This window comes from Porites lutea, chromosome 9 (genome assembly GCF_958299795.1).
Source record: "Porites lutea chromosome 9, jaPorLute2.1, whole genome shotgun sequence".
NCBI lineage: Eukaryota > Metazoa > Cnidaria > Anthozoa > Scleractinia > Poritidae > Porites > Porites lutea.
This window is the reverse complement of record NC_133209.1, coordinates 24,711,522-24,731,816: the sequence shown is the minus strand read 5'-3', so window position 1 is coordinate 24,731,816 and position 20,295 is coordinate 24,711,522. Positions and strand designations below refer to the sequence as shown.

General features: G+C 41.2%; 2 protein-coding genes across 2 annotated transcripts; one reads left to right on the top strand and one right to left on the bottom strand.

Annotated features, from left to right (window-relative positions):
- The first annotated feature begins 1,180 nt into the window (after positions 1–1,180).
- LOC140949092 (uncharacterized) lies at positions 1,181–2,620 on the top strand. The gene has a single exon (XM_073398334.1). The coding sequence runs from the start codon at positions 1,181–1,183 to the stop codon at positions 2,618–2,620; it is 1,440 nt and encodes a 479-aa protein (XP_073254435.1).
- A 14,307-nt stretch (positions 2,621–16,927) lies between these two features.
- On the bottom strand, positions 16,928–18,262 carry LOC140949091 (uncharacterized protein F54H12.2-like). Its single transcript, XM_073398333.1, has one exon. The coding sequence runs from the start codon at positions 18,260–18,262 to the stop codon at positions 16,928–16,930; it is 1,335 nt and encodes a 444-aa protein (XP_073254434.1).
- Between the last annotated feature and the right edge of the window lie 2,033 nt (positions 18,263–20,295).

Genomic DNA, 20,295 nt, shown 5'->3' with positions numbered 1-20,295 from the left:
ACCACTGTTGACCTTTACGCTTCGATATGACCGCAAACGACCAGGTTTAATACGCGACGTGAATATTCAAGCTTAGCTACCGCGTTCGCGCAACAACGCAGCACTTGCTATGGGAGGGATGGTACTATTGCTTCTAGGTCAATCGACACTGACCGAAGGTTTGCTGCGTTAGTTTTGACCAGAAAACAAACGGCGATCGCGGGACCGTCCGTAAGTTTTCAACAGGGCAGCCCTGGTTTTCAAGTTCGAATTCTTCTAACGTTCGCCGTCTCAGCTGCTGTCACATTGTTCGTCCAGCCGCTTGCATAGGTTCTTGACTATACCAGACTTATTTGCTTAGATTAACAACGTCTTACTCCATAATATGTTGTCCAAACTGGTGAAGGAGGACGAGAATTTTCCGCCCAGGAAAAAGGCAAAATCTGGCCCCGGCTATGCAGCTGAATAGAAGATACAGCTGAAGATATCATAAAGTAAAATTTATGTGCGCGATATCTTTTTTTATTATTATTATTATTATTCTCAAAACTCAGGGGCACCCAACGGTGATTTCCCCCTAAATGCATTGAAAACACATTTAAGGCTGTCCAGAGTACTTTTGATCTAAAAATGCATTCTAAACAGCTCTTACATAAATTTAGTCAGGAGGGCTAAAAGCGAAGCTAATGATTTATAGTTTGCTCATACTAAATATAAAATATATCGTGTAATGCTAAGCGGAGAAGGCAACGAGACAGGGCCACCCAACGACTGTTTCCTCAAATACTTTGAAAACACTTTTGTAGCTATTCATAAAGTACTTTTAGCTCTATAGAAATGCATTCTAAGTGGCGCTATAAAATTTGAATCTCAGTGTTCGGCCATTCTAGAGGAACTTGAGTCTTTCGAAATTACGAGGAATTCAGAATTATTTTCCCGAAAATTTTAGATGCAATTTAACGTATTACGAAGGAGATAATTTTTCACATACCTTCTTTCATCACATTTTTGAATCCGAAAATTTTAGGATTCCATTTTACTCTCAACGAAAAATAGCCTAACCCGGTTAGTGAAATGTGAAAAATTAAAAGTTGGATGCCCTTGACCAGAACTGTGAAAAACAACAATAGGTCTAATAGCTCACTTGCACGATGACGTCACACGCGCAAAGAGTTCTGGTAGTTGTAGTCATTGATCCAAGATGGCGTCTGGAGCTAAGAAGTCAGGAGGATTCACTTGCAGCGTCCCAGGCTGTTTTAACAACGATAAACGCAACAGGGGTATTTCTTTTTATAAATTTCCCAAAGACAAGAAACTGAAAAAAATATGGCTTCCACAAATTTCAAGAAAAGACTTTAAACCGACAAATGGTCATCGAGTTTGTAGTCAACACTTCGAAGGTGGTAAGAAGACTTACTTGAACAACGTTCCAACAGTATTTCCACTCTCAAAAACACACCAAAAGGTGAATACGGAACCTCGAAGAACGCTCATCCGTGTCAACACATCAGCGAGGACGGCTAATACGATCCCCTCTGACAGATCCAGCGAGGCAGTAAATATTGAAGGTGGGAAAGAGTTAACTGATCCTGATGCTCCACTTGCTGCTGAACTCATACAAATGGAGGAGAAACTTGAAAAGTTACAAAATGAAATGAAAGTGTTATCTATCAAAAATGAAGGTTTGCAGAATGAAATAGAAAGCTTGAAATTTGGATTCCATCGATTTATTGGTTCAGATGATGATATGAATTATTATATAGGAATGAGTTCTCACCACTTTCTCGCTCTTTTTGCATTTCTGAATGCTGGAGACATTTGTTCACGCTTAAGGTATTGGGGCTCAAACAACTCGAGCATACAATTTCCTGAATTGGAGAAAAAAGGCCAGAAACGCTCATTAGAACCAAAAGATGAACTTTTTTTAACTCTGGCTCGCCTCAGGGTGAATATTCCCGAAAAAGTTCTGGCTGATAATTACAAGATTAGTGTGGCAGAGGTATCTAGAATATTTGTCACCTGGTTGGACTTGATTTACTCCAGATTAGTACAGCTACCAACATGGGTTTCAAAGAACACCGTCCAAAAGACAATGCCAGAATGTTTCCGTGAAAAATACCCATTAACTAGAGTAATCATTGACTGTACTGAGATTTTTATTGAAAAACCATCGTGCTTCAGGGCTCAGTCAGGAACATATTCTTCTTACAAAAGCCATAATACTGCAAAAGGTCTAATAGGCATCGCTCCACATGGAGCTGTTACCTTTGTTTCCGAACTGTATGGGGGACACTGTAGCGACAAGGCAATTGTGGAGGACTGTGGTATACTACAACTTTTGGAGGAAGGTGACTCAGTCATGGCAGATACAGGTTTTGAGATCCAGGACTTGCTAGCAAAAAAGAAAGTGTACTTGAACATCCCACCATTTATGCGGTGCAAAGATCAATTGAGCCCAGAGGAAGAGGATGAAACCCGTGATGTAGCTTCAGTAAGAATCCATGTGGAAAGGGCGATTGAGCGTGTAAAAAATTACAACATTTTGACACAGCTCATTCCTAACTCTATGGCAGAGGACTTAAACAAAATTTGGAAAGTGTGTGCTTTATTAACAAACTTGAAAGGATGCCTTGTTACATAACTTTAAATTATGTATGCCTCACTGTGGACCTGTTTTGTGCACTAAGAGTACATGTAAACCAATCGCTTGCAAGAAAAGTAAACTATCAGTCATAAGTTTTGTTTGTTGTTGGAGGGAAAAGGGGTGTTTTTTGGTAATTGTACCCAGGCCCTCTTCCTCCACACTAACATGCTCCATCCCTATTTGAATTTGTGCTTATTTGTATGAAAAGATATTAGGATACAAGGGAATACCCCTTTTCACACGTGTTGTCAAAAGCTCTGGGATCATAGCAAACAAATAAAAGTCGACAAGTTTGCCTTTTAAGGCTACCCAAAAGGTTGGGTCAAAGTATATACGCTCGACATGGATGTCCTCTACTGCTGAAGTATAAGTATAAACTACAAAGTCACACCATTGCATTCTTCTTATTGCCATCCCTCCTTGCACTTGTGAATAGTAGGGATGTTTCTTCTTCAATCTGAGGCCAGAATCAGTTAATTCTAAACAAAAGTTCTTTGTTTTAGTTGCAAGGGTAACTAATAATCTGGTGTTGTTTTGAGGATCGACCTTCTCTGGAAATAACTTGTATTTCATTTCTAGGTTTCCGACTGGATAGCCTGTGTTGCTGGGGTCATGCACTTCAACATCAACACTTGCTGCCAAAAATGCATTGTCCTGGTCAAAAACAACACCCTTCTCTTCTACGCACAGCCCCAAGTGGCCATGGTTGAGCTGATATTCAACATATTTGTCCTTAATCACTGGTTCAAGTCTCAGTCCTTCAGCACACTGGAATGGTGTGGTTGTCCTTGCTCTGTACTGAAACAGATCTCTGACAAGGCGATCTGGTGCAGTTGTTGACCTGCGGTTGTTGATTTCACCAAACTTTGATGCTGTGATTCTTCCAGTCCTATATTTAAACCATTCTGGGTTGGATGATTGTCCCCTTGTTCTCTCCTCAACATCAATAGCCTCTGAATTGTTAATTTTAATTTGGCTAAGAAAATTTTGGCACTCTTCCCTGAACATAGGATTTGTTAAGTCAAATTCATCAGAGACGACTTGACCTTTAAAAGGTATTTCCACAAAACAAGTATTTCCATTTTTTTACAGTTTGTGATGCTTCACTAGTAGTTTCTGCTGTAGGTTCTTCCTGGCAATCTGCTTCAAGTTGTATTTCTTGGTTACCCTGTGGGTTGCCCTCTGGGGTTATCAAAACAGAATGTGAAATGAGAATGTGTGAATCATTAGAGAAATTGCTGTCAAAGGGTTCACATTCATTCCCATCAATCAAGTCAAGTTTCTGCTTCTTACAAGGTGAAAGGTGTTCCACTTCTGTTGGGGTGCTTGTCTTAATTTCGAGGTAGGTCTTTTGCTTCTCTTTCAAATAGTCGTGATCCATGGCAACCAAGCATTTGGTGAACTTATGTTCAAGATCTTCTACAATAACAGGTTCGTAATCATTTCCCTCAAGTACATCTACTAACATTGGTTTTGATTTGTCAGAATTTGCTTTTAAGTCACAACAAAATAAATAAATCTGGTCACTCGTCACTTTCAAGGCATAAGAAGGACAAGCAGTGTATGCCAGTTTTTCTCGTTTTCTTTGTATTCTCTTGCCCGTTTTGTTATCTTTGTCTGCATCATAATCATGATGGATCATGAGAATGTCGCTGAAACGAACGGGTGCATTCTTGGGGGTTTGTGTTCGTGGTTTGTGCCACTCCTGAAGTTTCTCTGTACACGTCTTGTTGGGTGGAATCTCCTGAAACCCACTCTCAACAAAGTCAAGAATTGTGTAAAGCACAGCCCCTACATGCTTGCAATAGCCATTTGCCCCAGCTTTACAATTACAATAAGCTCCATCGACTTCAGCTGTGTTCTTTTTAAGTCTAACTTTCGTTCTGTAAGTCTTATTTCTAGTCATAGAGGCTTTCACCTTGGTTTCAAAAAAGCAAAATTCACTATGACTGCTGGGATTATACTTGACATCTTGGACATGGCTAGCTTTAAAAAGGGCATATCCCTCCCTTTTGCATTTAAAAGCTCCTCGCCCTTTTTGTCCTTTTGATGCGCCAGATAGACAAGAGAAAATAAAACAATGCTGAAACTCCGGCAAATTCGCCAAACTTGATGACCAGCCCTCCTTTGGCCACTCAACACGGTAATTTGCTGGCTGCTGCTTTCCACCTGTGTTTCGGTTTTCTTTCTCGGCTCGTAGCCTTTGGTAATGAATTCCACCATCGGGATCGATAACCTTTTTATCCAGCCCTGAGTTAATGTAATCCTTTACACTGTTAAAAAAATAGAGCTTTTAGTTAAGCAAGGAAGAAAAATCTCACTTCTTGCTGGCAATTATCGCGCTTACCGTTCGAGGAGTTGCACACGGTTTCCGCCAACTGAACCTCCTCTGCATTTTAACCAACGTCTTAGTTCTTCATTCTTCAGATTTTCTGGCTTTCTTTTCTGTAGAGAGGCCCCTGGGATATCTTCTTCTGTCAAAATTACACGACAGGGCCCTAAATATTTCGCTATGTCAACACTATTATTATCTTTGAGCGCCATTGTTATTTAAAACATCACGCGAATTTGACTACAACTACCAGAATTCTTTGCGCGCGTGACGTCATCGTGCAAGTGAGCTATTGCAGCACACTTTCTTGTACATTTCCTCGCCGTTGATTTGCATGACTGCAACGTGAAACGTCCAGAAAACTTCCTGGTTTTCACTTTTTATGGAGGAAATGTAGTACATGTTCTTGTTCACTTTTTCCACTGCCGCTCATTTTTTTTAGCTCCGCTATAAGGTTCGTATCTGTTCGGTGCTCCTAGGGCAAATTGGATCTTTTTAAAAATTACAAGGGCTTCAATATTATTTTCCCAATTGATTGACCTAGAAGCAATAGTACCATCCCTCCCATAGCAAGTGCTGCATTGTTGCGCGAACGCGGTAGCTAAGCTTGAATATTCACGTCGCGTATTAAACCTGGTCGTTTGCGGCCATATCGAAGCGTAAAGGTCAACAGTGGTTGTTGATGAGCGAGCAATTATTGTGCAGTTGCGATGGGTTTTGTGGAGCAAGCGAGCCAGAAGCAGGAGCACACGTTACCTGCAGATTAGCCGATGGTTATTTGGAGCGGATTCGTCGATTATTCTCGAATTTATAGCGCTTCGTGTGAAGGCGCGTGGAGATGGTCCGTTTGTTTTGTAGCCAGCCTTTAATTCTTCTTTAGTAGATAGTACCTACAATTGCAAAACTCAACAAAATGCCACTTTAAGCGGCCAGGAAAGACAAGGATACGTTCAGTTGAAGGTATCTTAGCTTTGTTTTGTTATATTTTGACTTTTGGACTATTTTAGTTCATTGGAGTTTCGACGACTTATCGCATTAATTTGTCCATGTGAATATTAATATATTCATTCAGTGGCACATACTACGTCTAGGTCGCCTGTGTAAAAATTAACTTCATAATAAAAATCACGTTTAAGCAATCTCATAGGTCTTATTAGGGTTTACCCACATAATAATTAATGGTTGGCGAATGGGGCAAGTTCAGTTACCCAACTGTAACATTATAATCTTTTCCGCATTTTAAAACGAAAGGCATACGAAGTTTCTGACTATTCTCACTGCATACATAATTGGCCCGTCGTGTTGGTCCTGCGCTCTGGTGGCATGATGCATTGCGGCTCTTGGTTAGAATTGCTTTGTTTTTGCCCGCCTCTTGGCCAGTTCAACGTGACTTATAAGTTTCGCCCCTCCCACCTTCCCTTGTGGCGGTTGACGTCGCTTACCCTCATTATTCGGCATGCCTATTGTCCGGAATATGCCGTGCGCGAAATAAAATATTGAATTTAAGTGAAGTTAAAACCAAATCGCGCACTAAAATCATGACTAATTGATGTTTTGACGTCTGCCGGTTAATGATATCAACAATGGCAGCGCTATCAGTGTAGAATGCGACACACCTGTTGGCCATGTAAGGCCCCAGATGTGTAGCGCTATAACGATCGGAAACAGCTCTAAAAATGCGATATTTCAGGATTTCCATGAATCCGGCCACGCGCCGCCAATGCTTACTAAAGATTGCCCCGTAACCTTTGGTTCCGGCTGCATCTGTGTACAACTGGAGAGAGGACGAGGTTTCCAATTTCTCGTGCAAGAAAAAGGTTCTCCCATTACACTGCCCTAAAAATGTTAGCCAGACGGTAATGTCGTGTTTGACCTCCTTAGTAAGGCGAACGTGATGGTGCAGTCGTCTTGCCCCTTTGGTAAGATCGATCATACGGCGGACAAAAGCGCGGCCCGGTACGACAACTGAACAAGTGAAATTTAAGAGACCTAATAAGGACTGCAATTCCTTAAGTGTGACTTTGTGACGCTTACAAGAATCATGTAATAACTTGCAACAATTTTGGAGCCAATGTCGTCTGGCAATCTGGCTTCCTGTTTCACTGTATCAAGGGTAATGCTCGCGAATTGTAAAACGGTATGAGGGCCGACGGTTTTTTCCTCTGCTATAGGAATCCCAAGATACTCGCACAAATTAAGAAAACTTTTTAAATCGGCCTGGCATTTCTCTTCGCTTTCGGCAATAAAAAGAAAATTGTCTAAAATATGTAGAACCCCCGAAGCGCCAAGTCGATGCAAAGCCAGCCACTCGAGGGCCGTACTAAAAGCCTCAAAAATTGCACATGAAGAAGAGCAGCCCATGGGAAGACAGCGATCAAAATAATACAAGTTCTCCCACTTTATACCCAACAATAGATAGTCATTAGGATGGATGGGTATTATGCGAAACCCCGATTTGACGTCCGTTTTGACCATAAAACAACGAGCCCCTGTCCGTTTGAGAACATCAATTGCGTCGTTTATGGAAGCATAACTGACCGAAGAACAATCATCGGGAATAAAATCATTGACAGAGGAACCATGGGGGTATGATAAGTGATGTATTAGCCGAAATTCAGAAGGATCCTTCTTGGGAACTTATAATTCCTAGAGGCGAACAATGAAAGATTGGAAAAGGTGGGACACTGAAGGGGCCCGCGATACGACCGGCCTCACGTTCCTTGTTTAATTTTGACAAAACAATGTGTGGTTTCTCGAGCGCACTTTTTAGATTGCGAGATTCAAAGGTCTGCCGTTCGCCCATATAACTGATACGAAAACCGAAAGAAAAACCCGAAATTAGAAAGTGTTTTAAGTCAGCAGGGTATCCGGTTAAAAGAAAATCAAGCCTGTCCACCCCTACGGGAGTGGCCGGACTTCAGTGTAGAATTCGTAGCAACTGGTCCTTCTTTGGAGAAAGGGAGGCGATGTTGTTGGCTGGCGGAGCACTGGCTTGCTGGGCGCTAGTAGTAGAGGAGGCACCGGTTACGCCGGTTCTTTGCGGGGGAATTCCATTAACTTTCGGGGGAATACATTAACGCCGGTGACGTCATACATATCATTAAGATAGGATGATGTCATAGTTTAAATTAATGACCATGACGTCATGCATTCCATTAACATAGGATGATGTCATAGTCTATTTTCAGCTGGCAAGGAGCAAGTGACGTCAGAATACCCTAGGGGTTGACGTCATCAAAAAATGTTGACATAATCTATAAATAGAATAGTGATATCATGTCCCTACTTGGTCATGATGATTTCACATTTTTTTCCAGGTAAGATGATGTCAGGGTTTATTTTTTACCTGCCAGTTTTTTCTATTGTTTCAAAACACATAAAATGGTCATTCCTTACGAAGCAAATCATTTACAAATTGTGAGAAGAAGTCATGAATTTCAATCAGTTAACCGCTTTCGATTTGGACGTTCCCCTGGAAATCTTTGAACCATGGGAGGATTGGGAAAATGAGTTTGAAAAATTGCCAAAGGTAAATGCTCTCTGTTTCTCTGTACTTTGAATGAACGTTCTCTCTCTGGTCGAGTATTGTTTCCAAGTTAACCAAGTTTTACTTTTTTAGGTTACTGGACGGCCTCACTTGAACCAAATACAGAGTGGAGCTGGCAGGAAACGACTAGCAGAGGTAGGTTTTACAATACTAATTAAGGTACCTTTAGGTTGTTCGACATACTTTATTTATAACCACGAAGAGTTCAGGAGTCGTAGCTCGTTAAATCTCTCTCGTGAACTGAAATAGTCCAAAAATACAAATAGATAAAATCACAAAAATTAAGAAGTTATAAAAGTAAAACATGGAATACATAAATTTAGCAGTGGTTAAATGGTTTTTGCATATTTAAAATTGTATTGAGAAGAAACAGCTTGTACAAAAGTTATCTTGAGATAGATTCGATTTAGATAATATTGTAAATGAAGTCAGATTTTATACTTCATGGACTTAAAAAATATTTTTACAAAAACAACTTATGGTGTATAAATAAAGGAATTATGAAACCATGCTGTTGAAAGACTTTGTTGACGTAATTTTGAGGCAAGACCGCGCAAATAATACTTGTCGCACTATATCTTTTAAACAGGTTTGTAAATCCGTCGTTAATACACCTTATAATTTTACAGGATGAAGAAGATATTTCTTCCACCAAAAGGTCTCGCCATGTATGTGAAATCTGTGGAAAAGTTTTCACTCGACCAGATAAATTAAAGCGCCACGAAAAAACACATACCGGCGAGAAACCACATCAGTGTAATAAGTGCGACAAGTCGTTCCATCGCAATTGGGATCTGAAACGCCACGAGAAACAAGTCCACGAGAGACGAGCGGCTCAGCGGGAATATCAGTGTTCAACCTGTGGAGAGACATTTCACAATCTTGCCCCATTTATAGCACATCAGAAAACAGCTCACAGCAAACCCTCTACGACTGCAAAACGTCCACGCCAAGACGACTCAGGTAGGAAGACTCTTTTGCAATACCAAAATAACATTTTGTATAAATTAAATGATAAGTACTATGTAAATTTTCTTTGCAAAGCATAATAGATAGTAGGATATGTTGAAAAAGTGCTTTATCGGCCTTTGTTTACAGTACCTTTTACACAATACCTTACTGAATATAGTAGAGGTCACACATTGTTAAACACTTCTTTTGTCCTTAAAACCGTAAGGTCCGATATCAGGGTCATTTCAAAGAGGACGTATCGTGTGACTTACATCGACATTGTTCCCCTGTACTAGTATAGACCGCGGTAAGGTTCTGAATTTGCCGTAATTTTTGGTGGTGGTAAGTTCACGACAAATGAAATAAAGCGAAATTGTATTTTGACCACATTGGAGATATTCTATTTAGATAGATGTATACCTTTTTTTTTTGTCTTTTAGAGAGTAAAACCAAGAAAATAAAGTCGACCCCTATCGAAAAAAAGCAGTCAACTCCAAGTTCTAGTTGGCAGCAAGAGCCGAGATCTATCACCTATCTCCCTGAAGCACAACAAAGTCTCGTTCCCGAATATCGCAACCACTGGCATCAAATACGCACTCGTTTTAGCCGCAAAAATCGCCTTTTGGATTGGTACAATTACCACCTGTCCTCTCTCCAACCTCAAGAACTTATCACTGATTTGAATAACATTTTCACTGACCAGTCCACGGTGTTTAAGCTGAATGTGTCTTTTGGTTTCATTCTACGCAACAACGAGACTGGAGCACTTCAATATTATTATGCCTCCAGAAATAATGAGCAAGTCTTTGAAGAACCTTTTCAAATTAACACCGCAGCTGACCTTCAGCAAGTTCGTGAAGCATTGCTAAACCTTGACGTCTTGGTATGGGTACGCCAGCGACGCCCCAACTCCAAATGGGTCGTAGAACAGGTGACTAATATCACTTTCTTCGTCACCAAGCTACGAGGTCATCCTATAGGTAGAGGTACTTACTTGCCTTCCTATCTGGCCGAGAACCATGGTTTGGTCGCCTTGGATCGCAACCACAATAATGGAAAAGTCTACAGCGACAATTTGTGCTTCTTTCGGGCTTTGGCACTCCACAACGGTTGTCACCAAAAGAATCTAGAGCGGGATGCACAACATTACTATGAGCGATATAGAGATTTTTTTCCTGAGAAAAAGAAATTTTGTGGTGTAAAGCTGAAAGAACTGATCGACCTAGAACATCTGTATGAAGTCAACATTTTTGTCTATTCCCTCGAACCCACCAAGCCCGATGGAGAGGAGGGAGATGAAGACAATACCGAAGAAGAAAATACAGTACCAGACATTGCTGCACAATTGGTTCACCGCTCCCTTTGCCACTACCCAAGTACTCTTTACCTCAACCTGTACCAGAATCACTTTTCTTATATCAAAGATTTAAAGAAGTATGCCAAGTCCTACAGCTGCTCACGATGTGGAACATTGTGGAAACATGTTGGTATGTTAAATCGTCACGAGCGAACCTGTGAAGCGAAAGTAACTTACCAGTTTCCAGGAGGTGCTTACGAGACTCCACCCACCATTTTTCAGTTGCTAGAAGACGAAGGGTTGACTGTTCCTGAGCATCTCAAGTTCTTCCCCTACAGAGCTACCTTTGACTTTGAGTGTATGTTTACACCCGAGACAGACCTTAACGATACAGAAAAACTGACTTGGCACGCTAAACATGTACCACTCAGCGTGAGTGTCTGTTCCAACGTTCCAGACTACGACCAACCCAAGTGCTTTGTGTCAGATGGAGACTCCAAACAGCTCGTCAAAGAGATGTTAGAACACCTCGTAAAAATCAGTGAACAAAGTTATGACCTTTTAAGAAAAGAGTTTAATTTCCTTTTTGAAGCCATTGACCAAAAGCTGCAAGACTTACAGCAAAAATCAGAAAGTTGTGAACCTTCCAGAGACAACAAATTAGAGGACAGCACCCAAGAGGATGGCGATGATGAAGGAGAAGATCTCATGGACACAGATGACGAGGAAGAAGAAATCGAGTCTGAAACCGAAGAGGATCGTGCCTTTATTGACGATGACGTAGAAGAACAAGGTGCCTCGTTTTACAGGGCCTTAGATTGCAAACACGAGGATCAGAGTGAAAATGATCACGAGTGGGAATACCATAGACCAGAGGACAACAGCCCAGAACCTAAGGAGAAAAAAGTGCACCCTTTAAAGAAACTGAGAGATCGTTTCCAAGAATACCTGCAAGAACTTCCTGTCCTGGGCTTCAATTCTGGTAAATATGACTTGAATGCCGTCAAAGAATTTCTGTTTCCTGTCCTGGTCCAGAATGAAGGCGTTCAGTTTACTATCAAGCGTAACCACAATTTCATGTGCCAAAAGACCCCACACCTTCGCTTCCTCGACGTCACCAACTTTCTTGCTCCCGGTTTCAGCCACGACAAATTTCTGAAGGCCTACGAGTGTCCTCAAACCAAGGGGTTCTTTCCTTATCAATGGCTGGATTCTCTTGAGAAATTACAACACCCTTCCCTCCCACCTCACGAAGCCTTCTTTTCTATGTTAAAAAACAAGAACATTTCTGACGAAGACTACCAGTACTGCCAGCAAGTCTGGTCGAGCAATAATATGTACGACCTTTCGAGAATTTCTCATCTGGTACAACAACCTAGATGTCCAACCCTTTTGTGAGGCCCTTGAAAAAATGTGCGCCTTCTGGAAAGATAAAAAGATCGACATGTTAAGACAAGGTATTTCTATTCCCGGTGTTACCTTGACGTACCTCTTTACCACCCTGGAATCTGAAATCTTCTTCTCTCTGTTTGACGAAAAAAAAAAAGATCTGTACTATCTCTTTAAGAAAAATATGGTGAGTGGCCCCAGTATAATATTTCATCGATATCACGAGGCGGGAAAAACCAAAATCAGAGAAAAAGAAATGGAAGATCAAGGAAATCAAGCAAAAACCTGTCAAAAGATTGTTGGATACGATGCTAATGCTTTATATCTATGGGCCATCATGCAAGACATGCCCACCGGATCATTTACAAGACGCCGAGAAGAAACTGACTTCAAGAGAGAAAGTTCTTCCAGGATGGCAACCGAGTGGTTAGAGTGGAAGGCACATGAAGGAGGAATTTTTATACGCCACCAAATGAACAATACAGAAAAACGCATTGGTGAAAGAAAAATACCAGTGGATGGTTTTCACGGTCCTTCGCAAACAGTCTTTCAGTTCCATGGCTGCTGGTGGCATTGGCATATCTGTCATCTTACTAAAGGAAAAGAAATGAACGAAAAGAGAAAAAGACCAATGGCGGAGTTACGAGAAGAAACCAAAGAAACCTCCAAGTACATCAAGGATCAGGGGTACCATCTCGTGGAAATCTACGAGTGCCAGTGGCGTCGAATTAAGAAAACCAACTCAAAAGTTCAGCAGTTTCTTAACTCCAAGTTTAACCGCCCTCTTGATCATCACAAGACTCTGACACAAGACAAGATCTTAAGCGCTATTAGAAACGAGTCCCTCTTTGGAGTGGTCGAGTGCGATGTTCGAGTACCTGATGCACTAAAACCCAAGTTTGCAGAAATGTGCCCCATTTTCAAAAACATAGAAGCACATGCAAACCTTTGCTGAGGAAGAGAAAATCATGTCACAACCTCGAAGAAGTCTCGTTGGTAGCTATTTTGGTGAGAAGATCTTATTGGCTTCCCCACTCATTAAGTGGTACTTGGAGCATGGTCTGGAAGTGACACATATTTATCAAGTAGTAGAGTATACACCCGTTCCCTGTTTTTCACCCTTTGGAGAAGCTGTATCGGATGCTAGACGGGCTGGAGATGTCGATACAAACAAAGCCAGCATCGCAGACACTATGAAATTGGTAAGTTGTTTTCCTATTGAGGTAAAGAAGGAGGAAATACGTTTTAAGGTACAAAAAAAAAACTCATATCAATGTTGTCTCTTTTATTTTTTTCATAGGTGGGGAACTCGAGTTATGGAAAGACAATCACAGATCAAGAACGCCATCGAGAAGTCCAGTTTTATGAAGAAACCAAAGCGTCCCGCTTAATAAACAAACCCTTCTTTAGACAGATTGAACTGATTGATAAAGACACATTTGAAGTGCAATCTTGCAAGAAAAAAATCAAGTTGAACCTTCCCATGCAGATAGGTTTTTTCGTTTATCAGTACGCTAAACTTAGAATGCTTCAGTTTTATTTTGATTTCATGGATAAGTATCTTGATCGTAGTGATTTTCAGTATTGTGAAATGGACACCAACTCTGCCTATATCGCGATCGCAGGGCAATCGGTAGAACGTTTAGTAAAACCAGAGTTAAGAGGAGAATTTGAAGCAGACAAGGCCAATTGGTTTCCACGAACCGACACTCCAGAACACAAAGCGTATGACAAAAGAACACCAGAATTATTTATGGAAGAGTGGTCAGGGGCAGGAATAATTGGTCTAAGTAGCAAGACCTACTATTGCTTTGGGGCCTATGATAAGTTCAGTTGTAAAGGGGTTAACAAGAAAACAAACGACATTAACAAAGAAAAATATCTTAATGTTCCGTTGAACAAACAGAGTAGTGCAGGATTAAATAAAGGTTTTCGGGTAGTCAACAATAGCATGTATACTTATGAACAAGTTCGAGATGGGTTTTCCTACTTTTACCCCAAAAGAAAAGTGTTGGAGGATGGAGTTACCACTATGCCTCTAGATATATAAAATTGTGTTGTAAATTGATTGCTGTATTAAAAAAAAAAATGAGTGTCAAAAATTGTAGCGTGTGATTCATAAATAAAACAATTTATAAAAAACGCGTTTCTTGTAATTCTCTTACTCGACGCGCACGGCTTACACGCGAGATCTCCACGCGCGCCCAGGGAAAAAAAACCACTAAATTTCTGCCCTTTCTGCCCCTTCTGCCCGATCTGCCCTTGAAAATCAACAAGAAATTTCGTGTCGCAAATAGTTTTACTCAGTTGGTATCTAACGTTCGTCCTGTCAGCATGAAGAAACTAAAATGTAAACACTGCCCCATACCGGGATGTCATTCTAAATTTTTAGTTCGATTAGCAAATCATTTAACTCAAGTCCACGAGCTGTCTGACTTAGAGAGAAAATATTGGCTCCAGTTTGCTAAATTACAAAATACCACTATGGTTCGTGTATATGGTAAAGATACTCCACCAAAGACCATTTCTCTATAAATAAGAGCAAACGCAGTTGAACCAGTCAGTTGTCAACATGGATCCAAGGTGGAAACACCCCTTCCTGGTGATTCCTGGTGATTTAGAATCCATGATAAACCCAACCATTCGAAATTTAGTGGTCATTGACGATTTAATGGAGGAGCTTTGCAACGATCAAAGAATTACCAATTTGTTTACTAAGGGCTGTCATCACCGAAATTTAAGCGTTATTTCCATTCTTCAAAATATTTTTCACCGGGGAAAAGAACTGAGAGACATGAGTTTGAATTGTCATTATTTGGTAATGTTCAAGTCTCCGCGGGATAGTAGTCAAGTCAGTCACTTGGCGAAACAGATGTTTCCCGGTCATGTCAAATACATGCAAGAAGCGTTTCAGGATGCCACAAAACGCCCTTATGGCTACATGTTGTGCGACCTCAAACCGGAAACGCCTACCGACTTCCGGTTGCGCACAAGCATTTTCCCTGGAGAGACTCAGCTCGCCTATGTCAGAAAGGTATAAAAAAGCTCCATCGTAGTGATTGATATCAGTTGAGTATGGCCCAGCGACTAAGAAAGAACCACGATTTTCTTAAGCTCCTTGTCAAGTGTACCCCAGCTCAACGTAAAGCAATTTTGAAAGCAGCCGACGACGCTTTAGTAAGAACCATTTGTGAGTGTGTATTCAACGGACTTAAAGAAACAGTCCCTGTCAGTAAACCGGCAAAGAGAAAACTTCTTAAGCACAAGAAAGCCTTGACTGCTTTAGCTGAAAAGAGTACCCCGCTAAACAAGAAAAAACAAATCTTGGTACAACACGGAGGAAACTTTTTAAGTGTTTTGCTACCTCCCGTTCTTCGGGTGTTGAGCTCGCTTCTTACTTAAGATGAATCATACAAGACGCATGGTTCTCGTTCCTGAGAACACTCTGGAGCGATTGCAGCAACGTCAGCAGATATTAACACCACCTGTAACACAAACTCCGAAAAATCTGGATAGCCAAATGGGGGACATTTTAGAAAATAAACAGCTTGATGATGAGGAAAAGGCGAAGCTTTACAATCAGGTGTTGCAACGGTACTTGACTTATTACGATCAGCGGAAAGGCCAGCCTGTCCATGTGAGGTTAACGACCCCTAAAACAACAGAAACCCCCAAACCAGTTGAGAACTCAATCTACAGAGGAAGCTTCTCCAGATAATTCTCTTCCAACAGCAGTAGAGCTAGAGGTCATGAAAAGTGTACCGAAAATTTACAAAGCTGGGGCTAGACAGTTGTTGGATAAAATTAAAAAACACCAGGATGTGTTACATTGGAATGATAAAGGAGAGCTGTTGTATGAAAACAAACCAATCCCAGGTTCTCATGTGGTCGACCTAGTCAACGACACATTGCGTCACCGAAAAGGATTTGAACCAGTGGGGTGGACAGTGTTTGCGAGGGGCCTGGCGCGAATGAATGTCCCCGAAAACTTGGTTCGTAATCCCCAACGTCAGAGTGCCATAAGAGAGTTTAAAGCAAGAGCGAGAGAGGAGACCCCAGAAAGTCCTTCGCGTTGGCTACCCACCCCACCTGTGACGTTATCTTCTGTCAAAAAGCAGAGGCGCAGAGTCGAGAGTCCTCGCCCTCAGGCTGTTCGATGGTTGCGATTATAAATCATGACAAGAGACTTTTTTATTGTGAAACACAAACTTTATTTGCTCAGTCAATAAAATATGTTGAAAAGAAATTACATGGTGTCTGTTTACTGAACTTAGTGTTGTGCTTTTGCTCTTTGCATGTTTACATCAGTACGATATTTCGGAAAACTTATAGGAAAATGTTTTTCAATAAATTGTTTTACAAGACTATCATTTTTACTTGTGTCTTTAGAAAAACGATGGACAATAGTACTCATACTTATTTGCCGACTACGATATAAAGCAAAATACAAACAGTAATGTCCGCAGACTTTTGAACAGATGCTTTGTAATGTCACAGTATTAAAAGTCCACTGGTTAGAATTGGTGTTTAAAAAGGTAGTAAATGTTCCTGAATATTTGCTGGGTGGTGATCCGTAAGAATCGAAAAATTCTCCCTCTTGCTCCTTGGTGAAATAAAACGCCACCCAATGCGAACCTGGCTTGTCACTCGTATCCACATTGGCGATGAACAGGGCTGGGTAATGTGAAACACTGGCAGGCAGCAGGTCTGAGGGATACACGCCTTGAAACACACCTCGTGTAAATTTATCCTTTCTCAAAATAGGGGTCAGTTGAGAAGTGTCCATTTTTAGTTTGTGTAGTCGAACAACACGTTGCGGTTCCCGTCAACTTCAATCACGTTTTGGAATTCAGCGTACACGATAAGGTTAACCGTATTGACCAGTGGTTCCTTGAAATGAAGCTCAGCGCGCAGGTTACCTTGCTTTATTAGCTCAAAATGGTCACCTGAGCAGTGGTCTGGGGACAAGTCAAAGCAGAATGCTGTGTAACCAGAGCCATAATCGCTTCTACTGATCTGGTTACCCGCATCTTGGGATAACTTTCCAGTGCCTGAGAACAGGCTTTGATAGCCTGCTATTACATTTTGACCCCCAGCTTCGTCAAAATTCAAGAACAGGGGTTTCCGAGGAATTTGCTCTCCGTCCACATAGACACCCACTTGAGTTAGATTGTGGTGTTTGAAGTTGAACGGGTTGGTACTGTAAGTTCCATTATATGCCTGAGTATCCACTAAGACCAGCACGATTCGTTTGGGGATGTGACCCAAAAAGATGTTGTCGGGGTTAAAACTGCTAAATCCTCTTGGAATAGACAGCACTTTACAATCTATTCGGCGAACCGGGTACTTGGCGCTGGAGTGTTTTAGTGCAGCAGCATGGCCAAGTATAATAGAAGAGGCCAATTTCACCTTGCGAACGAACAAGATGGCTTCTGTGATTACCACCTTGAAAGTTGGAGCGGCTGCTGATGACATCAGACAAAATGAGTTCTTGGCTCGGTTTAGTTTGATTCTTAAATTCACTCCATTTAGTATCAACCGGTCTTGAAAGAAAATGTCGCTATGAATGGGCCCCATCATATCCACAATATGACTTTCTTTAGTAAAATCATAGCGAACCTTTAACCCCTTGTTTGCGGCATCGTCTGCAGCCACAGGGTTGGCAACATCCATTTTTCCAGGGGTATCTTTGTAAAACATGGCCATAGAAAGTTGACTTGTTTTTGCTTCTTCTCCGTAGTTTAGCAAGGTTTCGATCATGGCGCGATAAGGGTAGGTACTGGTGGATGGAGAGATCAATCGCTCGTTCAAGGAAACGTCCACTTGCGAAAAAAGGGAATGTAAAAACAGGTTCACGGGACCTACTTGTGTATCGGCATCTAGGGCGGTTCCATTTGCTTTTGTGATCTTGGCTTTCACAAATAACTGAGTACGTGCCAAGTCCAAATACTCATCTCCGGTTCCCGAAACATAAAATTCGATCGGACCACTGTCCGTGATGTTACTGATGGGGTGGTACTCGATCCATTGCCCTTTGGTGATAGAGGTTTGTGTTGCAGGAATCGTAAAGAGATCCAACTCCGATTTCGTACATCCCTGAGACTCGTGATGCACAAAGGCCATAGTTACTTCCAGAAAGAAAATTTCTCTTTGGGCTTCTTCCGCTGCGGAGATGTTTTTGCCTTCTTGCTTGGAGGCGAACTGATTTTGGTTCCTTGCGCTTTTCTTTTTATAGATTTTTTACCAGCTCCTGATTGTCCCTGCAATGAATTCTGGGAAGGTAGACCGAGGGCTTGTTTCGTGCGCTTGTGGACTGCTGTTTTAATGTTATCTCCATCAAGAACATCTTGGACAACATTGACTCCTGTTTGTAAAGCCTTTTTTCCAATCACCTTAGCACCCTGTTGAAGGTGAGGCATCGCCCATCGAAACAGGCCTTTGAATATGGACCCTAGTCCATAACCTCGCTGAAATCGAGCACCGTGAAACGCTGGTAAACTCCCACCTTTTTGTTTGGCTTGATTAACATAGTACTGTTCGTACAACTTGTGATCTGGAGTATGGAATTTTTTCATCTTAAAAGTACTGAGGTGCACTTTGACGAAAATGAAGTGTTAACAGCACTCTCCAAAACTCAAATGGTACAGACTCCCCTGCGTCTGTCTTTATATCGACTTCGACGGTTTCAGATTGCTTTCTGCTGACAGGTAAATATTGGGGGCGCAAAAATGATTTACTGACCCGCTCCCCGAACTTTCCTTCTACAGGAACAATTCGAAGCAAAGGTACCAATGCATCTCCAACATATTGTGATTGAATAAGATCACTGTAAATGAAAAGGTCGTGAAAGCCATACTCCAAATCCACTTGTCTTTCAGCGGTAGAGGTATTAGAAATAATTTCTTCTGGTGAAAATCCCAGCAGGTATCCAATGTTACCAAAGAAAAGTTGTACGTTATTTTGTAGGTGAACAGTCACCTTTCTAGTGAAGGCATCGTAGCAAAATGTTACATCGTCATTGAAACGCTTTACATTCCCGATCAGCCCTTTCATCTTTGATAAGATATCTTCAATGGAAGAATAATGACCCGGTGGTATAATTAGGGTCTCCCATATTCCGGACAATTCTTGGTTCCGAAGGAAGAATCGATTACCAAAATTTCCTTGGACATTATTCCAGCTGTGAGGATAATGAATTTCTGTTAACGCTACTTCCCAGTCCCCCGTCAAGCTAACGGTTTGAGGTAAACCAACATGGTGCTCCGTTAATGTGTTGTTGGGAAACTTATCGAGGCTGCTATTGCTTGGAAGATGCAGGTAAAACTGTGTTACCTCCATCGTTTCGTGTGTTCAAATGAACATTTAGTCCTGGCATTCTTAATTTATAACTATACACAACAACATTTGTTTTCAGTTAAAATAACCCTTTTATTGGCTTCACACAAAATGTTACAACTTTGAGATATTACTTTCTGCTATCCAGCTATTAAACTTGTCTGGGTACCCCTTCCATTTTACAAAGTATTCAACTATTTCTTTACGCTTTCGCTTGCGCAAAATCTTTTCAACGCGGTACACATCATCGTTCTTAATTATTTTCTGTAATTCGGGTTCATAAAACGTTCCATCTAAGATTTCACCTGCATCGTCCTTTAGTTTATAAACGGGTACTTGACGCGCCATTCGTTTGTATACAGTAAACATTTCTTCCGTGAAATAAGGCAGGTAAGATTTTTCAAACATTCGCTTCACTTTGCTGATCCTAACACGATCTCCCACTTGAAATTTAAAACGCACACGCTTTTCAACGTCATTACCATACAAAGTATACCACACTTTAGTTTCATTCGCTTTAGTCACCTCACTCGGTTTCATTTTAATACTTTGGTGGTAAGTGTTATTGTAAGAGGATACTAGTTGGGGTAGTACATTGATATAGGTGAGAGTGTTTTTAGCTGTGAAATATTTGTACATCTTATTTTTAAATGTTCTGTTAAAACGCTCAACTACTGAGGCCTTGAGCCCAGAGTTTACAGAAAAAAAGTCAATGTTGTTGTCACGCAGATAAGTCTGAAACACTCGATTAAGAAACTCTGTTCCTAGATCCGTTTGCAGTTTGCTGGGATTGCGACCAGTAGAAAGAATCTTTTGAAAGA